This window comes from Anopheles gambiae, chromosome 2 (genome assembly GCF_943734735.2).
Source record: "Anopheles gambiae chromosome 2, idAnoGambNW_F1_1, whole genome shotgun sequence".
In the NCBI taxonomy this organism is placed as follows: Eukaryota; Metazoa; Arthropoda; class Insecta; order Diptera; family Culicidae; genus Anopheles; species Anopheles gambiae.
This window is the reverse complement of record NC_064601.1, coordinates 1,799,505-1,825,418: the sequence shown is the minus strand read 5'-3', so window position 1 is coordinate 1,825,418 and position 25,914 is coordinate 1,799,505. Positions and strand designations below refer to the sequence as shown.

The 25,914-nt window shown below is 46.4% G+C and overlaps 1 protein-coding gene across 6 annotated transcripts in view; it reads right to left on the bottom strand.

Annotated features, from left to right (window-relative positions):
• Positions 1–2,861: 2,861 nt before the first annotated feature.
• Positions 2,862–25,914, bottom strand: part of LOC1281933 (ras-specific guanine nucleotide-releasing factor 2) — a 60,224-nt gene continuing 37,171 nt past the window's right edge. For all 6 annotated transcript variants that reach the window (XM_061647394.1, XM_061647398.1, XM_061647399.1 and 3 more), the window contains 7 exons: positions 24,994–25,348; positions 24,795–24,892; positions 24,590–24,709; positions 24,355–24,517; positions 21,685–21,882; positions 21,149–21,595; positions 2,862–6,552 (listed from right to left, as the gene is read on the bottom strand). In XM_061647394.1, the coding sequence (XP_061503378.1) occupies positions 21,407–21,595; positions 21,685–21,882; positions 24,355–24,517; positions 24,590–24,709; positions 24,795–24,892; positions 24,994–25,348 (1,123 nt within the window). In that variant the 3' untranslated portion in view covers positions 2,862–6,552; positions 21,149–21,406. The remainder of the gene's footprint in view (positions 6,553–21,148; positions 21,596–21,684; positions 21,883–24,354; positions 24,518–24,589; positions 24,710–24,794; positions 24,893–24,993; positions 25,349–25,914) is intronic.

Genomic DNA, 25,914 nt, shown 5'->3' with positions numbered 1-25,914 from the left:
GTTTTTGCAGACATCAGACTGCTGCATACGTAGCTGCATATTTGCAAAAACGTCAATTGCAGTGCACGCGAAACAGCATCATATAATTAACCGATTCAATTCGATTAATTCAAATGTGGGTTCTGATTGCGAGCGGGGTGCGCTTTTCGCAAAAAGCTTAAAGTTTCTCAATTAAACCGAGGCGAAATTAAAGCGTAATTGAAGTTGCTTTTTTTATAATCCCGTTAGAGCCAATTAGAGAAGTTTAAAAACATAGCGACAACTTAATGTTGCATATAATGTGCATTTGCCGTTTTACATCGTTCTGCATTTTAACGTTACTTCTTTACCACCCCACGGGATTTTTGGCCGCAACTGGGTCACCCCGAGAGGGTTGGTTGAGCCGAACGGTTAAAGTAACAAATCGCTAGAATGGTTGCAAAACCAAAATACGCTGTAATAATTCATTTCCCATGTCGAAAGTACGATTTGCGTTTTGGATTTGGCATGGGAGAAAGAGAACAGAAAACAAAACCAAACCCAACTCCCAACTCGGTGCGGCATATATTTTGGACACCTTATCGAGAACACCGAATAAACACAAATTGTGTATGATTTGCTACTTTTGGCTGTACAATCTTGATAATAACGTTGTTATTTCTCCGTCCGCCCGTCTGTCCGGTTGTCCGCACCGACGACAACAACAACAACAGCAAAAAATCCCACCGTTTGAGTTCTACCGGCTACGCCACACAACGCGAACGGGACAAACCAACCAACGGAGGAACGAACAACAGACAGCGGGCGCGCGCGCGCAGCAAACCAAAACACCAAAATCATTCATCAAGATGATGTATGAAGCAATTAAAAATTTAATCGTTTTACCCACGTTCCTTCACGGAGCACCGGGACGTTCTTACAGCAAACGGCCCGCCCATGTCCTTTTGTCAAGCCGTTAGTTTGCCAAACCGCCGCGCGCCGTGGCTCTCCATTAGACCGGTCACCGTACCTTCCGATGACCATTGTACGCGCGAGTGTGTGTGTGTGTGAGATAGAGAGAGAAACAGAGAGAGAGAGGAGCCCATCTGCAAGCTAAAAATCTAATTTCAAACTCGCAAGTGCAGTATGCACGCGGCAAGATGCAGCCGGGTTAAAAGAAACACAACCCGGCGTACTGGGGGCTGGGTGGGGTAAATTTATTCAAAACAGTTTAAAACGACATGATTTATCTGGAAGCGCGGGGTGCTGTCGAGTAAAACCAACAGCAACTACACACACAACAACAAAAAACTCCATAAGCCTCACTGGTTTCGACCTCGACCCGTTTCGTTTTCGTTTGAAGAAACACAAATAGAGTCGGTCTGTTTGATTAGCGACCGCTTTTGCTCATTTGCTCACCCAGCAAACGAGCTGCATTACACACACACACACACACACAGACACGGATACAAAGGAAAACATTTTCCGAAAGTACGAGCGCTAGCAATGGAGCCTTTCGGTTTGTCCATGTTACGGTCTGCCGTCCTCTCGCCGGGGACAAACGACCATTAGGAGAGGTGCGGCAAAAAGGAGCAAAAGGGATGCAAAAAAAAAACAACCTTATAAAAGCATGTGGTGCTTCTCTGTGTATGTACCTGTAAAATGGCAGACTTGCACAAAATCCAAACGAACTTTATGTAGCTTACGATTGCAATTATCCTGAAGGAGAATTAATGATGCCGTGTAGGAATTTAGCAGCAGCAGCAGCAGCAATGGTAGGTAGACGACGGTGTACACCGTGGGACCAACGAACGCCCGAGGTAAATGACACTTAAAACGGGAATGAATGTGTTGACAGGTCACTCTAGATGTCTCTGGCTGCTCTGGCTCCCCGTTGCCATGGTTACAGCAGCAAACGGTCCCATTGCATCTCGCCTTGCAAGGTACAAGGTTGTTTCAAGGGCTTCTTAGCATGAAAAAAGTAAGCTGCCCACCCTCTGGACGGGACGCGCTGTCAAGGTACGCGGCGACTGCAACCCTACAGCTGGTCAGCAAAAGCCTTCCTGCGTTCTTCTGCATTCCGTGCGAGTTTCAGGCGAACGTCGAGCAAAAGCGTTGCCATCTCAAACAGGAAAAAGTGTACAATAGCACCACCACCAACGGAGAAAGTGGCGTTTACAGGATGCAATTCCTGTTTATTTGGTTTGCCATGTTTGCTCGTGCGCGGGTGGCGGCGGCGGCGGCGGCCCCGTAGTTGGTTGGTGTTTAAAAAAGATACCATAAAACATCAACGCGTGGCCTCGTTTCTCCTTCTTCGTTCGGACGAGGTGGTTCGTCTCGTGTTTTTCGGAAGGCTCATTTTCACCAGAATCCGAAACCGCTGTACCGGTTTGTGCTTTGTGCGTCCCCGGCTTTGTTGCTTGGAAGAGATTAAACCTAACCGTGAAATTCCCTCGTCCTGCCCGCGCGATAAGCCTCAAGGAAGCTTAACAGTAATCAGTTAATGGAACGCGAAAACTTTACTCGCCCAGCAGCGTCAGCCTCTTGCGCGCCACAACCACAAGCCGTGGCCGTCCCAAAATGGCTTCTCCGAATTTTCAACCACCACCACCGCACCCCATCCGCCCAACTCCTGGCAGGCCTATTTTGGTTTCACAATCCATCTTTCGGGGTTCCGCGGTACAGCACATCAAGAAACATTGCATATCAAATAAATGTTTGCCGAAAGAATGCATCCTGAAAACTGAAAAACAACAAACACGTGAAAAGTAAATGCGGTGTAACGAAAGAAAAAGCAACAAAAAAAAAACATGCAATACTTACCAGCAACATGGAAGAAAGCGGATTCGTTCGTTCGTTTTCTTTCCTTGAGCAAACGCACATTCAAACGCAACACGTCCACAATCGCTTTTATGCTCATGTACTTGTCTTTTCCAACGCGCGCGCGATCTCTACACACTGCAAAAAATAGTCCGCCACCTTCGGGAACAGGGGTTTATTTTCACCACGTGCCATACACACGGGAGGAGGATGCTACAAAAGAGATGAGTTTGCGGGTTCTCCCTACATGTGGGCAGTTAAAACGTCTTCCTTTCTTCCGTGCTTGGTTTACGTTCCGTTCAGAATTCCCAAGCCGTTGCTGAAGAACAACACAATTGCTCACAATTTGCTGCATTCTGAATGCTTGCTTATGTCTTCTGCTCTTCTTTTGTGTGGCTTACTGGCCTGATTGAAACTGTATTTGCAACGTAAACTTTATCGAGCTTTTAATTGGATCGTTCATTTGAAATTGTACTTGTGCTTTCTTCTTGTTAACACTTTCAATACCTTCAATTTTAATCTTGACGCGCCATTTGAACCGTGTGATTGAGTCGGTTTTTTTAGAGTAAAATGCCACTTGTATGAGACCGTTACAAAGTAAAAGCCCTTACTCACATGACTCACATTCTTTGCACTATTGATGGTTATTTTTCAGCATTATTCTTTCTTTCCTTCAACCTGTCTGGATGGTTTGTGTATGGATTTACTCCGGCCACATACACATCATACAGGACACACATACACATATGGCATCATACCCTACATGTGACAGAAAATTAATTTGTGCGTACGACCACCCCCTAAACTGGCCGCCAGACCCACCCTTATTCCCCGATGTGGCTTTTTTTTGTGTGTGTTTTTGTCCTTCCCTTCTTTCCTCCCGCACACCACTTTGAGCTTAAGATTGACGCCAAAGAAGACGTGGCGTGGCGACACTTGCGACTTGCGATAATAATAAGGTAGTTGTTATTAAACATTATTAAACTTTCTTGATATATACTCCAAATATATGAACGATTGTATTTGCATAGGATTCAATTTTCGCTTCCAACCAGTGAAAGGGGTCACACCTCCTCTTTACCAACACATCTTCTTCTTCTTCTTGTCGAAGGGGTTTCCTTCCCTCAATCCACTTGCCGCAAGGGAGCAACAAGATCCAACAAAGTTCGACACACTGGACACACACACATTCTGTTCTTTGCTTTACCGTGCCTTTCCTAACGTCTTTCCTAACAAGCGGACCAGCGAACAGTTTGTACCGCTTCTCATTCTCCCTCGAACCCCGTTCGGTATGGTGGTCTGGGGTTACCGCTTAGATCAAAGTTTATGGAACAAGGGGAAAGGGGTAAGGAGGGGGGGATGGGGGGGGAGTAAGAGAGGAAGAGAATGCATAGTGCTGCTATAAATATGTAAGATTAACTTTTAACCATCATCATCATCATCATCATCAGTCAGGTGGAGAGGCAACGTCTAGGGACGACACAGTGTGTTGTGCGAAGCGGCCAGCAGCTCTATCCACATCAGCTCCATTTCCCAGCTTCGTGAGAATGTGGAAAAATCGCAATCGCCATCGCTGACCACTTCGCAATAGATACATCACAATCGATTTTCCTCGGGGGTTTTTTTTTGTTTTGTTAAAGAGAGGGAGAAAGTGCGGCAAGGCAAAAGCACGCGCGTCAAATGAACTTTCTTCCCTGTAGAAAGCACGGTAGATCCCTGGCCCCCTTCCACAGAGAAGACGGGGCAGAGTAGTGCAAATTCGATCCCAATCCGATCCGTCGATCGATCGATGCCTGCCGGCGAGTGTGTGGGGGGAGGGGGGGAACTTGATGTATCCTATATCCGTCGCCGTCTGGCCTCTTGATTACTACTCCATTAGGCAAATTAATTTAACCCCGCTCGACCCACCAGCACCACACCGCCGTCCCCAACAGGATGATGCCCCAAGCATTTCCGGTGCGATTGGTTAATTTGGGCATAGTTTATCACAACTTTCACCGTGGGACTGGAGGATTGCGTCTTGCGTCCGATAGGATGATGCATAAGTTTGCTATATTGCAGCCACCTCCCACCGTCTCCTGTGAGAGAGCGTGTTTATGTAGGGGGTAAGGGGAGGGTGACTACCGTGCCTCACGAAGACGAAGCGAGCGCGCTCTACCTACCATCGCCCTTCTCCGAACCCGGGGCAGGAGATATGTAACATTGATTTTAATTAGTGATTGAATAAAGAATCTCTTCTACTTCCTTCGCTTTCCGTTCTTCCACTACACCGTAAACCACTGCGCAACCTTCTTTACATTTGGCAAAAGCTCGCTTAATCCCTTCTCTGATAGTTTCATTAATCTTCGACCAAACCCCCTCCGTCCTCTGGTGGGTCGGTTTCTCGCCCGCCCCACCACACACACACAACAGTAACATTCATAGGTAGGTTTTGTTTGTTTGTTTGTTAGTTGGTTTTAGCCCCCTAGCACTGGGCCAAACACTGGGTACACGAGGGGGGAGGGGGGGAGACACACAACGATACACTCTACTCTTTGGCTACGATTCCGCTTCCGTTTAATCGATACGCGCGAAAGTTATGACCAGCATAACATGAATAAATGGTAATATTCTAACGTTAAATTTGTTTCTTCTTTGTCCGTGTTTCTTAACGCGCGCGTGTGTCACACATCTTTAGGGGTTTTTTGCTGTTGTAAGGAATTGTTTTACTTTCTATTAGCTCTAACTCGTAGTAGCTCCCCCCCCCATGATGGTAGACATGAGAGAGAGCAGAAAAAGTACGATACGTTTGATTTTCACTCCACGCTAACCTGCTGCTTCTTACAACAACACTTACAATTGCAACGAGAGAGAGAGATAGAGAGAAAAAGTTCGCGTTCGAAAAAGGAGTTTTAATTGTAAAGGCAGAACATTTGCGGTTTGCATAGAGCGGGATTGTGACTGTGTACGGTTTAAACGGTTACTTGACTGTTACTACTGTCTCTTGTTAAATGGTTAACCGGATGCTGCGCACGCAAGCTTTTGCCGTGCGTACAACAAACACGTTGCGCGTTCGTTCATTCATTCATAACTGTCATAAGTTGTTATGTTGCATTGGGCCGGGAAATGGGACCTACCAGTTACTAAGCTAACATCTTCCTTCCATGCCCTTCTCTATGGCACCCTTTGCTCTCTTCTGCTAAAGGATATTCGATTTGTCAATTCCGCAATAAATATATACTCACCGCATGCGCGCACGCATTCTACTACACCGTCGCCGTTTGCGGCACACGCTACTAACTAGCCACCACAGTTCATCATCATCGTCGGCACTAGCTCAGCTTGTACTTCGATTCCGTTGTACGTTACGTTCCTCTTCCGATCCACGTGGCGGCTATCATAAGACAAAAGCTCTACTGTAGTAGTATATCTGAATACTGATGTAATCCTTCCGCACTGCTGTGCTCTCTGATAGTCGAATTTGAGTTTTTTTTTTGTGTGTGTATATCACTCCATGCAGGATGCATGAACGCCGACCCGCCGTATTGTGTTTGACCGTGATTGATGATCGTCATAAAATGCATCTTCTGCTGCTGCTGCGTGCCATATATACTTTTAGTGCAACATGAAAGCCGCGATTTTGTACACAGCAATTACGATACCTTCGGTTGTTCGGCCGTTCAGGTGGACTCTATTGTAGTTCCCCGTGTACGAGGCGTGTGTAGAAGGATTGGGAGTGAAAAATAGCCATCAAACTACGAGGAACTCGCGGTCTGGACGGGTACGATATTGTTTCTGTAAGAAAAGAAGAAAAAATAAACATAAACCATCCAAATTAGTTTCCGAAAAATAGGGCGTAGCACAAACGCATTTAATGTTGGTCAATCTGCTTTTCTAACTGACAACAACTCCGCACGAAAGTGTTATCTTAAATGAAATCACCCACGCAGGGAAAAACGCCCGTGATCCTACCCATCTCGCGGGGTTCATGGTGTTTTTTTTGTCAATTTGAGAACTGAAAATTAAATATTTACTTTGCATAATTACTTCTGCCTCTGTTCGCTGGGGCGCTGGGGCACAGGCAGTTAACAATTTCCCCTAATTCGGAAAATGACGAAATACTGCGCGTGATGTAATTAGCTTGGCCGGTCGAGTTTCTCCGATTTTCCAGCGATTTGTGGTAACGAAACGTTCGTACCTTTAAGCGCCACTACAATATACCAAGGGGCTCCAAGGGATGTTTCTCTGTTGGCCTAGCTACGATCTTACAATAAGGGATTTGCATTGAGGATATCGTAAGCAAGTAAATGGATTTTCTTTCAAATAGATACAATCATAACACTCTTTTTCATTCGTTTTACAATACACACATGTATTTCACACACCTGGCTCCTTTCTCCATCTCAGATCACCGCAAGAAAATATTTCCGTAGTGATAATATCACATTTTCTACCTCTGTCAACCATAGAAGAGTAGCAGAGCTACTAAATTGAATCCTAATATTAAAGAGCAGCTATACTACTCAGATTGAAGCCTAAGACTTTGGCCTAAGTGTGGCAACTTCAGGAGTAGCTAATGTATGAGCAGCTAGGCTACTAAATGCATGTCCTTTCATTGGACGGTTGAAAATGGATGTTTTTTCAGAAAATATGAGTTTTAATTTGAAAGAAATTTAAGTGGTTGTTTTGTGGGTTTCAAAGTAGTTCGAATTACTTCAGTTCATGATGACTTTCATAAAAATAAATCTACTCTATTAGGCATACCAGCCTTAACTATCAGATTACCCTACGGGTCTTTGATGACATGTTTCGCAAAAATTTAGGGTATAGAAAATATTGAGAAATTTTAGTGGTTGTTTGAAGCGTGGACGAGACGTCCTTTGCGTTCTTTGTATCAGAGCAAGCATATTAATTAATTTTTTTGAAAGAAATTTTAGTGGTTGTAAAAAAAACTCCCCAACTCTTAGATCACCATCCACGGCGGCGACATCGGGAAGAAGTGCGTCCACGCGTTGGTCAAAACGTCTCGACTGAAGGGCTGGGCATGCGCATAAGCGAATACTCCCCTCGTCACACCACACCCATGTAAGCGAGCAGTGAGGATGTGAGGGTGTGTACAGCAAGCGCAAACCCAGCGGCATCCTCCGATGAGTGGAAAGATGCCTTAATATGGAATTCCTCCTTAATATTCCTTCAACGGCACTACAGCAATCGATGAGATGAGGGATGATGATCCATGGGAAAGTGTTCGGTTGATGGTCCGATTGTAGATGCCACTAGCCGGCTGCATTTTCCCAACCGGGCCATCCCAGAAGTGAGGTTAGGCCGAGCGCGTTCGCACAGGCCTTCCCGAGAAAAAGGTGCGTGTGTTGCCCAGTAGCACCAACGCTACACGAATCAACGGCACTTTCTAGAAAAAGAGAATTAAAATACCAATATTAGATCATTGTAGTACAGAAACGCATTTTAATCGTACGAATTTACAATACTCACTTCGTCAGAGGTCAGCTTCGAGGCGTTTCCAATCGATGTGTCTCGTGTTCACCACGTGTCGGCGGGGCTGGTCCGCAGAATGCTATACGCCCATGATGACGCCATTTTGTGTGAGCCAACACAGGAAGCCACGCGTTGAAATTCAGGCCGCTCAGCGCCTTGTGAGATGGAAAGTAAGCATCGCTTTCCATTCCATGCGCGATTAATGCACAGAACAAGCACACGGTCCGGAACGTCCAGCGCTTAGCTCACCAGCCACGAACAGCACGACGACCTGGATTCACACTGCACCACACCGTCGCCATCTTTCAACCGGCACACAGCAGCGGCAGCGGCAGCAAAACTACACGACCAGCCGCCACGATAGACACACGATTTCTGACACAGTTCTGCGGAAATGACACCTCTTTTTGTACTGCACAGACAGGTACCACATTCTCTCACACACACTATCGCACTCTCACTACACATCTGCCCTTTCACGGCGACCCTCCAGCACCAGGTACGATTGAAATTAGGGTAGGAAATGTACAAACGTGTAGACCCTTTCCATTAGCACCACATATTTTATTATCTTGTGAATTTTTAAACACTTTCAGCAGTGAAATTACTGGTAAAAATGTTGGGTCTCGCTGTGTGCGTTATGCGGTAGTATGCGTGACATGTGCGCTGTCTCTCACACACACCATCTCGTTGCCGGTGTTTAACGGTCGCCAGCGACGCCAACCGTTTGCCGCACTTTTCAATATTGTGCACATTTTCACTTATTTTTCGATTCCTTTACAAGGGAATATCATAAAATAATGTCACTAAATGAACGCGATATTCATAAAAATACGTATTTGACTGAAGTAAACGCATAAGCTTTGTTTCTATCCTAGCAAAGAGCGATGCAATGTGTCGCTATCGTTCGTATCAAAATTAGACAAAATCATAAACAAAACAGGTTTAAACATTTTAATGAGTTACAAAATGAATACAGCATTACAAAAAAACTATATTTTGCATTTATCGAATCAGAAAAGAAATTAAGATTTTTAAATTACGGTTTTTTTGTAAAATATTCTATACTTCCAACGCAACATCGATTAAAATAGGCAGAAATTGCCATCATTTTCTCTACATCAACAACATTTTAATACGAAAATAATATTTACGGCAATAGAAAATGTATTTTATCATTATTTGTCCAGCTTTAATAATACAAGCCCACCAAAATGCTTGCTGTTTGTATGAGTATGAGTGTGTGTGATGTAGTCAGAGACAGCAACGAACACAGATCAATCGTTGCTCCGTAGCTCACGCACACTATCGCATACCGGCAATATCAGCTGAACTGCCCGTGCATGAAAGAGTAGGAAAGCATCTGTTGTTCAAGCAAGCGCAGAGCCTCACTCTTTTCAGGGTAACAGAGCAAAATTATTGAATACTTACCAAAAGCAGGATTATGTTATTCATTTGAATAAATTCACCACAACTAAAATACACATCTAACTGGCATAAATTAATTCCTTTTTCACTGCACTGCAATCAATGCAGCTTGGAATTTGCCGTCCTTCTCGAGCGTTCGTTTGCTTGACAAAATAATAGTGTTCTAAATTTTCTTTCGAATCCATGTGCTGACGCGAAGTGCCGGTGTACATGGTGTGCGTGATTTACACAACGTGATTTACACAAGGCGATACACAACGAATCACACACAAACGCAAACGGGCTGAGACACACACACACCTATACGCTTCACGCTACACGCGTTTACGCCAATGTTCCCCAGCGCACAGTTTGAACTACCAAATCGCCAAAAACCGGTTTTCACGAGCTCGCCAACGCTGCAAATCAATGCGATTTTCCCTCGCTGGCGATCGTTTTTGTAAGTCGTTGTGAGGGGTTTGCAGGGTTCAAGATAGTCGCGCAAGTGTGCGATTGAGTTGGTGGACAAATTTAAATGACAAAAAAAAAAAATCACCATCTCTCCCTCATTGCCCAGCGGGAATTTTATATTGGCCGGTAATGATTTTTGAAGGACCACGTGACCACTCGATCGACTCAGAAACATGCCTGACACGAGGTCATAGGTTCAATCCTACAATGGACCGTCCCACCGTAGCAAGGACTGACTATCCGGTTACGTGGTAATGAATTAAGTTTCTAAACCTTGTATAGGCCGGCATGTCCTCCTAGGACGTTACGCCAAATAGAAGAAGATTATTGAAGGAAAGCAGCTTGTAGCCGAGATAATTATGTTCTAGGCATCCATACTCACAAACGATACGTCGATGGAATATATCATACAGTAAGTACTATTTGTTCATGCATTCCCTGAACCAATGAAATGATTGCTCTGTTATTAAACTATACGTTACTTGTATTAGCTGTAATATTGCCCTCTTACACATGAAATTATCCATAAAATTTCAGTTCATTCCTGCCTTTTCCAGAGCAGTTGGAAATGGCCTAAGGTGAAAGGAATGCAATTTTACGACTTCTAGTCCCGGTTCTGGTACGCTTTATGCGGTTCGCAATTTGTACGGGGTACGGATAATATACTGCAGAACCGGCTGAAAGCGACACAAACGACGCGATTTCGAGGCAAAAGTTTGCCGCGTTCGATGGTCGTTCTGCATTTGGACAAATAGTTCTCGAGCACGTGTGCACGTGCATCGTTTCGGTAGGAAAGTTCATCGGTAGTGCTTTAAATTACCTGCGCTACGTTACGTTACAGCAGCAATGTTCCACTCGACTAGGAAACAGTTGCCCGTCCATTGAGCACCGGCAAAAGCAGGTAGCATAGAAAGGATTTTCAAACGAACGTGGTCACAGCGATTGTGGAATAGAGTTCTTCCAAAAAAGTAACTGCCAAAGTGTGATTGCACATAAGAGTGCCTCTTATTCGATGCGAGCGGATTTCTGATACGATGTAGAGGACAGATTGTGTGAGAATATGCTCATTTTAAATGCAAACTAGAGCCCCCATGGTTAACGGTTTTACGCGTCATCAAAGCTTTAATTCAATAAACCTAAAGTCAGACAACTTTCCTTACCAATGCAAAGCACGAGTATCTCGCATCGACCTAAAACGCTTTGAGAAATTATGCCAAATACCAAGGTACAGTGGAAACGAGAACATACGTTGAAACGTTTTACACCAAGCCCATAGAATTTCACTTTAAAGTTTCACCAAAAACTCAATTACCGACAGCAAACTCAGCATACACACAGCGCAAGAGGGTGCAAATGTGTTTACCCTTAGTTCTTGCTGCATTTCGTGGCATTTGCGCCGCTTGCTGGCGCGTTAGTTCCTCGGCCCTTCTTCATGGGCCGGGGCCCAGGCCCATCCACGGAACGGTTTACAAGCCATTACAAATTGCTTTACCTGGCGGGCAATATCCCTGTGTATGCGAAAATGTTGGGATGGGAAGACGGCGACTGTGCTTTTGTGCTGAACCGTTGCCTTGAAGCATCTTTACAATGAAACTTCCCAGCAACGCAAATAACAGAAATGCGAATCACCTTTCTGCATACTTTGGGCTTTTGGGTTTACCACCCCGTAGGCAAACGGCAGGAATATGCTTAACTTCTTCTCGACTGTTCTTGACTTTCAAAAACAGAATTACCACCTGCCCCTTGCCAGTACCTGTCTTTGGGCGGGAGTCCTGCCACCAAGTTGAGTCCTTGTCTATCTTTGCCATGTCGTTGTCGTAAATAGTGTTAGCAAATGAGCAGAGCGACATGAAATTGCCCATAAAAACGCTGTTACACTCGTCGCATGCCATAAATAACGGGCAAAATATTTGAACGAACAGACTCATTGTTGTTTCGACGTGTGCAAGTCGTGCAAGAGGGCCAGGTTAGACGATGGTGGCCGCATCAAGGTGAGATTAAATTTTTCCTCTCCATTTCCAGTGGCAATTTAAATATTTTGATTTCGTTTACCCTAAACCCATCGGAACCTGTTTACCATCCTATTCTATGCTGTCCTGAAACACTGCGAAACCCTCCATCCTCCTACTGTTCTCGCTGGGTCGTGTCGCGCGCTTTCCCTATTCGATAGTACAGCCCAAGATGGGGACGCGCAACGTAGTCGATAAGGTGTCACGTACTTTTTCCCGAAGGCCCACATTCTTCAGCAACCGAATAGTTGGGGACGGCCCGAGCAGTGCGAGCAACGGCGATGCGATAGCCGTACGTGGTAGAAAGCGTGTAACCTTCCCTTCCGTAACTATGCTTTAAAAAGTTTTTGGTCTGGTTTATGTCGTTTAAATGAATGCTTTTGGGGGTTTGTTTTCTCACAGCAAAAGCAGAAGCCCTTAAACAAACGACGGCTAGGTACGGCGATCTTTAAAAGCCTGAGCCTGATCTTTCTCATTTCACTCTTCTTCGTAGTGTGGTAGAATTTCAACGAACGAATCGCCTAATCCGAACTGAAGGGAAACCTTGCCATCGGTAAGCAGGATGAGTTTTCTTAGGACTATAAGGAAACTGTACGGGCATGAACCTATTGCTAACCAGGCAGGCAAACAGTCGCTACCCGTAAAAGAGCAAAGAAGTAACATAGCATTTGCTATCCATTTTCATACCCTTTTGTTCCTCTATCTCTTACCTCTACACGATCCCTTTTTGTCCGGCTCGGGCTGTGTAATGCCCAAGAATTTAGCGTAGAATGTTTCACCGAATGCGAATTGTTCTTAAATAGGAAAATATTTTCAAATTGTTCATACCATACTGGCACCATCACCAGAAGAGGTTGAAGATGCTATCAAAGATGCAAAGCGGCCAAGAAACTTGTCCTACAGCACGGACAGAATGCCGCTCCGCGCAGTCGTGGAGAGGGTCGGGGTTGATTGCTACGCTCCATCCTCCAATCGAGACACAGAAGCGCACGCAAACGTTTGGAACGTGTTTGGGTCGGACGAGTGAACCCACACCGACCTTAGCAAAAACGATCTGACAAGACACGATTTTTCCTCCCAACGTCGGCGATAGCTGCCAAACTTTTTTCTTTGCCTTCGTATCCGCTACCTCGTCGTTGAACTTAATTAAGCTTAAAAATTAAGCAACTTTTGATGGACGGACATTTACTAGCCAAATGTTATATTTACATCATATCGAATGTGACCAAAACTGCAACACAAAGCGCAGTTATCTTCCACGATTCCTGATGAAGCGCTGAACAATGAAACTAGACGATATTTTGTCGCCTAATTACCCACATTATCGTTTGCACTATTCGCTTCTTTTAATCAGCATCTCCAATGTGGTCCACCCTAGTTTGGTACAAATTTACCAATCAGCAGGATAGGGTTTTTGCAACGTGGCACTGCTGGTATTGCCCTACACGAGCTGACAACAGTCCACAACATCTTCCACATGTTCATCCATATAAGCTAATTTTCCCCTGATCCTTCGTCGAAGTTTGTGTATTATGTACGCTTTATTAATCCAAATCATCGTTCAAAGCCATTTCTCGCTACCCACGAGCATAACCAACGGTTTCTTCCGAATCGGCAACTGGCGGCCGCATTATAGTCGCTGATTATGGTTATCCGTCAGAGTTAGGATCAGTGCTCCTGCCACCATCTGGCCCCATCGTCGGGTGGGTGTGAATGGCTGTGTGATAAGACGCAGATACCCGGACCGGCAAACCTGGCCTCCAGCCACTAATTATGTGATTGTTTACTAACAAGCAAACGGAGTAAAGCTGCATCGACTAGCGTCTGCCGTTGGTCCAACCCAGGCATCGATTGGATTGTCGGTGCTGTGGAACTTTGCTGGAATGGAAAAACGATCCACTACCGTCCTACCATTGCGTAGTGGAAACATCGGCAAAGATTTAGCGATGGTCTCGAATTGACCTTGGGTTCATCATCCCGTCGCTCTTGCCGGCCCTGATGCCGCTGATAATCAAACGGTATTAGCAAGAGATAAGTCTTGCCCAACGGGCCCTTCTGCCGATGCACACACGATGCCTTCCGGGGTACCACGTGACCGTCTTTCCGCCGGCCTTTCGAACGGTTGGAATGATTGGTTGGAAGAGCTCGTGCCTTACAAAGAACGTGGTGAAATGATAACCATCGCCAGCCATCCCACATGCTAGCACACCAGCTAGCCATTAATCCTGCTAAGCTCTTGGCATCGAGGCAAAGAGAGACATTTAACCACCGTTCCGTGATAGAATGCTGGCGAAATTCAATCGAGCATGTTTCGTAGCTGATGAGCGGCGGGAGCTACTCATCAAAGCTGGCCCCCACCAGCAGCGCGCTTTCGCTAATTGTCCGAAAAGAGCTGGCGAAAGCTTTATGAGCCACCAAATGATTATGGGACAAACACGGACCGGGTGTCTACTTTCCCATCTATGCTACGCATAAAACAATCGCACATCTAGGCGTATCGTACGTGGGAATTGATAACACACACACATACAGTATGATTCAATCAACAACCGATAAAACGATTGACCTATTCCAAGTACAAAGAGAGATGAACTTCAATCGAAATCGAAACACCTTCCAAGAGCCGTATGCATCCGCAGACGACCCATTTCAGAACTGACCGCAAGTGCTCAACACTCAAGACAGCGCCAATGACTGTCTCTTGATTATCTTTGCCATAAATTTTCCCAAAAATGCTCTACAAACTGCGATGAGCCTTATATTTAACCAACGGCAAACGAACTTTTACTGTACAGAAGTGCTGTTGCTCAATCTTTAAGAAATTTGGTGTGTTTGTGTGCTTCTGTTGACCACAAAAAGGACACTCCCCGCGCTTCGACGCGTCCGATAAGGTTTCTCTCTAATTGAATTGGAACATAAAATCTAATACATGTGAAAGCTTCTGCCCAACACCATCTACGGTGTGTTTGTGTGTGTGTAAAAAGAAATCTTACACCAAACTTGGACTCCTCGGGCACTTCAAGAACATACTTGGTGACACGAAGGAACGAAACTAATCGAGACGTTTTGTGTGATTCGGTGGTTTTGCAAGGATTACTGCTGTATTGGGGACACTTTTAAGAACTTCTTTTAAGTAGCTAGTGTCCACACACACTCACACACACATGCACTTGTACTTGTTTGTGATTTGTCTGTCTCGTGTTCCAGTTTTCGAGCGATTTCATTACGTCTGGCAAGTGTCTTAGAGAAGGGAGTTCGTTTGCTCACGTTTGGTTGCAAGCTACTGTCTGTCGTATGGAATACATTTGTGCACGAATTATGAAAGCCATAAAAGTAACGAATTCGTAAGAATAATCGACCGTGGTCAAGCGCTAGTTTTGCCGCACGAATCGAAATATGATGTCATTTTTTAGGAAAAATATTCCCGCCTAAGTGGGAATATCCATTGCAATCAAGCCATGCTTTGGGCCATCCGAGTCACGGCCCTTAGTTAAAGCCTTCGTGAGTGTGGGAGCCCTAACAAAAAAACAAAAAAAAAAAGAGAGACAATTCTTCCACCGAAACACACAACGTATTTCTTCGTTCTTTGCTGCGGCATGTTGGATTTCTTTGTGCTTTCGGCAGAACACAAAAGCGAGAAACGTTCTCGTTCCCGCCGTGTTCTGCAAATGGAAGAAATCGAAATGGAAGAACTCGCCACCAACGGAGATTCGTATAAATGGTGCCATTTTTTTCTCCTGCGCCCTTTCGTGGCGCTCGTAAATTTTTCTCCATTCTCCATATTGAAATAAACGATGGCGCGGACCAGTGCCAAGGTAGCAGTGGAATGGTTCGCGCCAAAAAACTAAGCTCACCCGCCTAAGAGATGCTATGTTGCGCAGCAGAAGCTCCAGTGGCAACAGCATACGTGCAATAGCACGCTGTGAACTGGGTGTAGAAATTCGATAACACTTCTGGCAGGTGCACGGTCTCTGGTAACGGCCCGGGAACGCGGAAGATGAAAACAGAGCGACACGAGGCAGAGGAAAGATGCAGAGAAGAGAGAGAAAAAAAAACAATTCCTGCTACCAAAGCAATTTTACAGATGAAAGGAAGATAGGTGAGCAAAAAGCAAACAAAAACCCCGAAAACAGTGGACCATACATGCCACAGCAAAGCACAGAACAGCGCAGCACAGACAGGCACACATTAGTAAGGCTTCGTAGCTAAAGGCTTGCACACTGGCAATGTGAAAAATCTGCCAGCTTTAATTTTCAGCTCCATCCTCTCCATCCTGTAAAGGCAGGAATGGTTTTATTTCTGTTTTAAAAGCTTTTCTGTTCACTTGAGCAACGAACAAAAACAAAGATAGCTCCAACAAACCGTGCACCAGCGGCTCCGAAGTGGAAGCTTTCATCTTTCCGTTTTGCTGGTGAACCTCGTACGGCACACTACGGCAACTACTACTACTACTACTACTGCTACTGCTACTCAAGCCAACGTGGAGCTCTCTCAGTCAAGGAAGCACAAGAGCACACATCATCGTTGTCGCAATCGCCGTCATTCTGCTCCATCTCACCGTGGGCTCACAAAAAGGCCTGGCTCTACCGCTCTAACCGTGCTATAGAACAAGTCCTTCGGTTGCTGAAAACACCATGACCGGTCGTTACAGGACGACGGAGCGCAACGATCATAAATAAGGTTGTTATAAAGTTTAGTGAGCTCGATGCCATCAAAACCCGAAAAGTACTCCTCTTGATGTTTGTGTATGAGTGTGTGTGTGTGTGTGTGTGTGTGTGTGTGTGTGTGTGTGTATGCATGTTGCTTTAGCGATGCAATCTGCACTCTGCAACTCGACTGCGACTGCGAGGCAAAGGAGCAAAGGAGGACTGGCGGGGACACAGGATTCATTGTCTCAAGTTATTCGTAGGTTTTTGCTGTTCCTAGCGACGCCTAGCACGCTTTCTCTCTGGTGCACATGTAAAAACGATTATAGGAAAAACCCCAACTATAATTTATGTCTCTGGTATAACGGTCGACCGTGCCAGGAAGGGCCGGAAGCTCGTATCTTGTACGCATTGAGTACGCCAATAGGTGGCCCGGATCCGGCTACCGCAGCAAGTGGTTGAATGAATGAGCTGACGTTTGCTAAGAATGAGGAACCATCTCCGATAATTTATGAATTTGACACTAACACAGAACCCGAACACGATCCCCCCGGAGGATGCCAGAGGGGAATAACATTTGAAACAATGATAAAAAGTCGAGCAGCTTCATTGAAAAATTGGTTGGAAAAAGTTGAAATTGCGAAAAAGGGCTGAGAGAGAGAGAGGAAAAAAACCGAACGACTAAATAGAAAAGTTGTTCTACATTGGGGGCGGATGTGTTTTACACAAGCATTAAGTGAAAATTAGGAATGCATTCCCCACTCTGTGCCGCTTCCTTATGTCCCCGGCTTTCAGAGTGCTCTCGTCCTTTCCCCTACACACATCCCTTCGCTGTGAGTTGATTCAATCATCTGCGGGCGTGCTTTATTGCAATAAAAATGAGAAAAGAGTGCATGCCATGGGGAGGGAATAATTTATGAACCTCCCAATCAACCGAACGGCGCACGACCAAGCCAGAAGGAGAAGTTTTGAAATAGGTTTTGAAAAGTTTCATTAAACTAATTCCACTGCCTGCATAACACGCCACTTGTTCGCTTTAGTGGAAAATATGACATTTCGCTCTCGACTAGCTCGCTAGTGGCTTTGTTCTCCAAGCTTAATGATTGTTCCTCGTTCCTACGCACATTGGGCCACAATGTTTAATACTGCCACCGGGATGCAGTGCTGCTCCGTTGATCTTTTCGGGGCTAATTATAACCTCTTCACAGCGCACAGAATACGAAGGGGTTTCCTCTTTGGGGGAAATTTATTACCACTGTACAGCTAACTACAGGATGATGCCCACTTTTTTCGTCCTTGTCGCTTCCCACCCATTCATTAACCGATTACGGAATTGGAAAGTGTTGCCAGCTAATGAGCGCCCAGCCGAATATAACGCTCTGGTCTAGAGGTTTTGGTGCATCGCTTCCCACCCACCCTGCCCGTCTGCCGACACCGAGCGCAATCTCATATGCGACGAGCATGCTGCAAACCGCAACGTAAACAAGCATGAGCACCATTTTCCCATTAGAAATAACCAACATGTACGTTTTCGAAAGCTCTGCACGCCGCTTGGTGGAAGAGGTTCGCCTGCAACGAGTGGACCTTGGCCGGGAGCACCGAACCAGTGTAAAATGGAACAACACGTGTAGTTCAAACGTAACAAAAGTGAATACCATTGTACCCCGCTCCTGCCCCGTGGACTCATCTGTGGCCGCGGAACTGCCAGCTCGCCCGTGCTGTTAGCAGTAATGACCCCGGTCACTAACTATCCTTTCATAGCTCGATTATGCTCGAAGCTGTTCTACTCCCCCATTCCCGTGCAAGGATCGTGCAAATTCAAATCCGAAACTCGCTCTGCGTAACTCGGATACATATTTGCACCAAATACTCGGATTGGCGAAATTTGCTGTTTTGCAGCAATTCTGCACACAGCTATATAACAAGAACGGCAACCGGGCTTGGATAATAATGTCCTCGACAGCTCCTGCCCCCAAAATGCCTCAACACTCCTCAACGTTATTGCGGAGCCAATTGAAAGTCCTTGTTTTCTGGCATGCAAAATGCGGTGCTACTATTGAGAGTGAAGTTAATACATGCCACTAGGCCACACGCACATTCACACATAGTTGCATTGATTTTCGGTCGCTCTTATGAGGAGCTAATTTCCACTTCGAGACAATATTATACAATGTTTGCATCTGGTTAGCATGTGAAACGATTATTAGTGAGTGAACTCGGTCCCGTATAGCAACAGTGATGTATTAAATGTTATCTCTCTCACTCTCTTTCTCTGTCTCTCGCTCACTCTCTCTCTCTCTCTCTCTCTCTCTCTCTCTCTCTCTCTCTCTCTCTCTCTCTTTCTCTCTATCGCTGCTTCAATTCGCTGATAATATAATGAGTTTAGTTGTTTAAACATAAATGCCTACCAGACACACACATAACTACCTGCCACCGTGAAAGGGCTAGCGCCCACTGCAAGCTACAGGAAGCTACCGGCTTACTACGCACGCTGGACGTGGACTTGGATCATTATCGTTTTGTAAAAAGTAACAAAAAAAAATGGCTAACAAACAAACCTTCCATTTCCGGGTCCGCTCATCCGCTCATTTGCAGGCCGGGCATATTTTAAACAACATAAACATTTTCATAATCGGCACGTGTTTACGGATTCGGGTCAGCTACCCTGGTTGCCGACATATGCTTGGTGGCATAATTAATTCGCAAACATGCAAATAACGACGCCGCTCCCCAAACAATCGGTTGGCAGTCCCAATAAACACTATTCTACACACACGCACACACACACACATACGGATGCGGACGTCACCTGTACCACCGTCAGGGTGCAGATAGGACAGCAGCGTATGGGGGTCCTTTATGTCCTCGTACTTTATGGTGCTGTTGAAGGCTGATAATTGTCCCTTTTAGCTGTGATATCTACGAGTGTCGTGTGGATCTGTTTGTGGACCATTTTGCTGCGACAGAAAACCCATTTCCAGCCCTGCTACAATGCCATATGACAGAGGTAAGGACGGTGGACACACACCGTTGCCGCCTTCGAACCGCTCGTAAAGAAAGGGCTTTAATGGCATCGGGTCAGGATTCGTTTTCGGCACGAACTCGACCGATTAACGAGAACCTTTTTCTACCTTTAAAAGATAGTGAATGTGGCAGCGCTAACCAGTTTTATCGCAGGAAATCCTACACTTCTGAGATGGCTTTTCGTGCAACTTCGTGCTTCATATAATTCCAATCAATGTGTTCCGAGGTTGGGCTTACAGATGCCACTCAACATGTCACCACAGTAACTAATGTCTCACAAACAACCTATCAAAAGCATCTCAGCTGAAAAGAATTGATGTGATTGTGTTGAAAAATCATACACTCGCTTTTCGTGCACGATACGAGGGTCCTCCGGTAGTGCGACAGGCTCCATCAAACGTCCTTCCTGACATGCGGAAGCAAAAGTTCGACGCTGCTAGTTTTCGCAACTCATTTTCATATCCCCCAGCTTCCCTATCAGCGTGCACATTTGCAGTAATTTTCCAGTGCAGTGTTTCGGGGCAGTTTTTGGCACATCAATCTTCAAAGCCAACCGACCGTGTTAGCGCCGGGAGATACTTTGCTCTGCCAAATGAGCTGCTGCCCTCGAGCAACAGTATCAGTACGGATGGTAGAACCACAGTGAGTGAAGGTCATCGAAGGTTTGTGTGTGTTTGTGTGTCCGATGCATGGTCGCTTGCTAATAAATCCATCATCGTCCGGCCAGCTAACGATGCAGAATCTCTTCGACAACGAGATGCACACGAGAAGCCGGCCAGTGCCCATGGGGTTCGTTACGTTTACGGGTACGCAGCAACATACCTGAACATAGTGGCAGGCAGTGCTGCAGGCATGGCAAAAGCACCCGCTCCGTGGTCGTTGTTCTGGGTGAGCCGGCACAGCGAAAGATGGCATGCTCCAGGGCTTCTTCAAGCTGGCACGAGAGACGAATGATATTGACGTAGATTTATTGCACCGATAGTCCTCGCTTCGGGACGGCCAGCAAGGGATGATTGTAGATAATCGTGCGGGCTCATCGTGTTGAGCACGGAGAAGGAAGGAATTATTTGTAGATAAAATTTATTGCAACCAGTGCTGTGAAGACGCAAGGCAAAGCTCTGTTGGGTGGTGGGAAGAGCTTAAACTACAGATAACTACCACACGTTGTTTCCATTTTGAACTGATTCACTTGATCAAATAATTGAAATTGCTTCACAGCAGCAAGCAGCTCATAGTATATCACGGGTTTGTAACAAACAGGCTCAGTTACATATAAAAATTACATTATCATGTATCTAAATTCGTTATAAATGGAAAAAAAAATGCAAATCTACTCACCAAAGCCAAAAACCGCCAGTCTGTTGTCGTTCGTTCACAAAAATAGAGAGTATTTGCCTTCTTCGCAGATAACTACACACGTTCGTCGCTACGTTTCATAAGAATGTTTCATGCTCCATTAGAAAAAAACCGCCCGGCAGGATCAGGATTAGTGCGTCAATTGAGCGAGTTTACGTGATGGAAGCGGAGAGGGGGAAAAAACGAGTGCGCTACAAACTCGTCTACGCGAGCCGACCTGAGAGTGGGGTGCGGCTGGAATTAAACGTTCGCCGTGTTCGGTGCACTGAGACGGGAGCTTCGCGGTTCGATCTGCAATGATTTGTGGTACAATTCGTCGTCGTCCAGCAGCAACGATGTATCCAGGAGGTAGGATGTAACTTTCGGTATGTGATCAATTTTGTACGGCGTCTGTTGGAAGTGGCGTATCTCACGTATAACGTGGGCAATCTGCAAATGAAATCGTGTGTGTCACTCGATGCGATGCGATGCGGGATGGTGGCGGGCCCGGTCACAGAGGTAGGTCCATACGCACTTACCATACGCATTTTGGAGAAGTTGAGCAGTCCATCCGGTGTAAAGTCGGGCGTGCCCTCCTCGATGAAGGACAGGTCGGTCAGATACATGCCCAGGTACGGAATGCAGGGTGGATCGCACCGGTGCAGTGCCTCGCGCATCACACGAAACCTTCCATCCGAGCACACCACGGCCTGCAGTTTAGTGATTGTCGATTTGATCTGGCAGTGGGAGGAGATGGCAACAAACAAAAACGACGATTAGCAGACCGGACACGCACAACGGACCGGGGGATCGGCTTTATCAAGATGCATATCATTGCGCCCTGGTGGTAGCACTGGTACACAAACGGGTCGGAAGCTGAAATGTGTCATGCTAGATAAATACGGCGGCTTTGCAAACAATGAGACAGTTTTCGGGACAGATTTTCCACACAATGCGGCCATAAACCCCGGCTTAACCCATACGGTACGGCGGCATACCTCCTTCGTGGAGGTCAATCGCGAATCCACGGCAATGGTTTGGCGAATGAAAGTTCCGCCATTTGTGGTTGAAGAGTTTCCAAAGAACAATCGAAATGCGGGATAAAAGTAAAGCGCGCCCATCATTTCATTACGCCCAGTGCAAACAGCGCCAGCGCTTCGTTTGCAAATAAATTGGCCAAATAGGTAAGGTAAGCTGCCCGGGGCAGCGGGCTTGGGATGTTTATTTTTATGACCACCGGACGCGTCCGGCTTCCGTTTTTGCTCAGCGTCAGCGTCGTCGTGTAAATTAAACACACCGAAACAAACGTCGCTGGCGTGTACACCGAATGGGATGTTCCCGGATGCCACCGACTCGTCCCAGGATCGTAAACCCAGGGCGAGCGTACGATAAACATGGGTGTGGTGATTTTTATTGGCCACTTGGTTGAACTTTTACCCCCTCTTTCCTCCGGCAAGGGAGGGCGGGCCGAGCGATTTCCGCCGCTGCATGGCTGCTGCTGCTGGCCAAAGTTCATCATAATAAAAACAAATAGAACAATAGCATAAACGAGTACGTTGGCTAGCTGCAGCTGAAGGTTTAGTGTGGAAGCTGCACAGAGCGAACAAGTTCTGGAATCGGTCCAAACCGGGTGCACCGAGCACAATTGGAAAGGGTGTTGTGGCCAAGGATAGTCTGACGACGCAGCACGCTATGAGCAGGCAGATGAAGTTACGAGCGAAACCCAATGAAATAAGAAGTAACACTCATTGTTTCGCAAATAATTCGCATTTAAAAGGGAAATGCTTGGACCGAGTGGCCCGTGGCCCGAAACAGAGACGGTTTGGCGACGGGCGGCCCGAGGTCAATTTGGTTGCCATTGGAAGATAATAAATTACAATTAGAAAACTTTCTTTCGCTTCAGCTTCGAGCGGGAAATGGCATTTTCATGCTTGTTTGGATTTCTACTCATGTACGAACGCCGGTTTGAACAATGGAAGGGAATCCCGTACACATGCACGCGTCGCACTTCATACGAGTTATTAAACCACAGGCAAAGCATTTTCCCAAGAACAATAAAACGGCGCCCGGAATGCTTCGGAACTTTGTTTCCTTTGCTGCAGGATTAGACAACCAAACTTACAAAGCAATTTAACTTCCTCGCCGAGGTTGGATAAATAATTCACAGCTCCGGGTTGTCCCAGTTCTAACATTCACTTTTGCAGAACTGCTGCTACATGTTACTGTTCCCGCACCCCAACACCCCCCTGCCACACACACATGGCCGGCGACTGATTTTGTATTTGTAATGTTTAATGGAAAGTCAACTTATTTTCTTCTTACGCAAAGAAGAAAATGTAAAACATTTCAGCGCCCCGGAAAACTCTTTTGTACCGCTAGCAAGCCGTGCAATGAAATTCCTCCAGGGGAAAAACCCGCCCAACATACAGCGCGTCGTGGTGTTGTGCTTACGCTAATTGAAATAACGACAATGTAATTCTCCAGCGGCAGGAAAAACAGTTTCACATGTAAACATACACATGTACGCACGCTTTTCCCTGCGCACCGCAACATCACCTGCCCATGCCGCAATACATGTGCGGCGAATGGCAAACACCCATTTTGGCGAGATGAGATCCGTGTTCCGTGTGTTCTTCCACTGGGAGGGCGGCAGCGTTGTTTGTTGCAAAGAAGGATTCGCCTCCCTTCGAGCACTTTCGCACTGTGTGTACGTGTGTTGGAAAGTTCGACTCGACTTCCCAAACCACACCGACAACTTTTCACACCGATGAAGTTGAGAAAAATGATGATATATGCTAGAAAAATTGCACGGACAAAATATGTGCGAACAGATGGTCCGCCCAGAACAGGTCCGCTCCCTTTTCCCCGTCCCCGACTCCGGACGCCACCAGCCGTCCGTAGGGAGCGTGCTCGGAACAGGACGTGCGGTGTATAGTATGTTGTTGTGTTGATTTGTTTTGCGAAAGCGCTCGTACATATAATCCACATCCTGGTATCTCTTGGACGAGCGAACGAACGGCAACACACACACACACCCTTGGAAAATGAATACTACTCCCATTGGTTGGGGTTGTCGGGAAAGCATGGATCTTGAAGGTTTGATGGCTTCTGTGTACCATCTTGCTATTGCTGCTGGATGAATGAATTCTGTTGGAAAGGAAGCAACAGCCCCATGCTGCCCCATTCACACCATCGATCCTTGTACTTACTGTTCTAGGTACTTTGTCCCAGGTCTTTTTCAGTCGATAAACGGCCGCATTCGTGAAGGCGGCACAGATCTGCAGCACCCCGTTAAAGTTGTGCAAGCAGCGGCAAATGTCCGCCACGGCTGTCCACTTCTCGATGGCCGCTACCCGCGCTGCCATGTTGCTCCTGATGGGGAGGGAAAGGGGAAACAATGGTAAGGAAAAAACATACCCCCGTTTCCCCACAAAACCGACGTACCTTGACACTATTTCCGAGCAAACTAATCGTGAGCCATCGTTGAAACGTTTCGTCATAAGAATGATATGTTCCGCACGCGACTTTTTGTCCGATTTCATCCAGGCCTGACCAAGAAACTCTCTGTTACGCGGGCGTGGGCGATAGAGACACACACACAATTAGCTTTCCAGAAGGCTCGGACAGTGGCACCCCTGATCGTACTTACTCGCTACGTATGGCCAGGAATATCTGGTGATCCAAATACGTCATCTGTTCCGCAATCTCCAGCGCCGACAGTGTCTCGATGCTTTCTTTGCTCGGAGTCTTCACGTGCGTTTGTGTGTGGGAACAAAATTGCTCATTATCATATGACGCCTAAAGGACTAAATTCTCTCCCCCTCCCCTCTCCCCTTCCCCGTCCGTACCTGCGGTGGTGTAAGCAGTATCTCGAGCATTAGCTTCCCGCTGTCGATGTCGTCGCGGCAGAGTAGTCGCAGCAGTTGCGATGCAGCTCGATGCTCAGTGGGCAATAGGTTCGGACTGCAGGTGATGTCGTCCAGGAAGGCTATCGTCTGACTGCGCAGAGCTGCATCCTGCTCAAAGTCCTGGAAGTGCTTCGACACCCAGTGTCGCAGCACGTTCAGCACTCGCATCGTGGCCGGCGAGCTGACGACGGATTCCTTTCGGTTCCTAGCCTCCACCTCGGGGGGCTCATCCCGGGGATTGCTGGAGGCTGAGGTAGCGATCGCGAATGCCGCCGCTGCCGTCGATGTGCTACTCCTGTACGGGGTTACAATGAGATTGGGTGGGCGGGGTGGTGGGGGTGGGCGGCGAGGTTTTTCGAGGGTCATAGGGGGGTTTTCCGTCGCGCCAAGGTTTAGGTGAAAGTTTAGGTTTGTTTTCGTTTTAGTTTACATTATTCGCGTGATGTGTGATACAGATGTGTAGCAGATAGCAATAGCAGATGGATGTGTGATACAGAGATGACGATGAATGGTGTGACAGGTTAAAACAGATGAACACAGTGGGAAAGCGGATGAATGGGCATTGCATTGCAGGGCACACGGTACAAACGATGGTCAAGCGCAAGAGACGTAATGACCGGATTGATTGAGAGCCATGGTCAACGGAAACTTGCAAGTTGTGGAACCTTTTACGCCTTGGGACGGGAAAGTCGCAAGTGCTCCAATTTCTCCACCAACCAACACAAAAACTAATTTTCCTTGGAAATGTTGGTAGAACCCAGCAACGAGCTATTAAAGTTACATTCACGAGATTGCACGCCCGTTTCTCGGAAGCATAAAAGCGAGTGTTTCCTCCCTGTGGTCTCCCTAGTGGGAACGGCG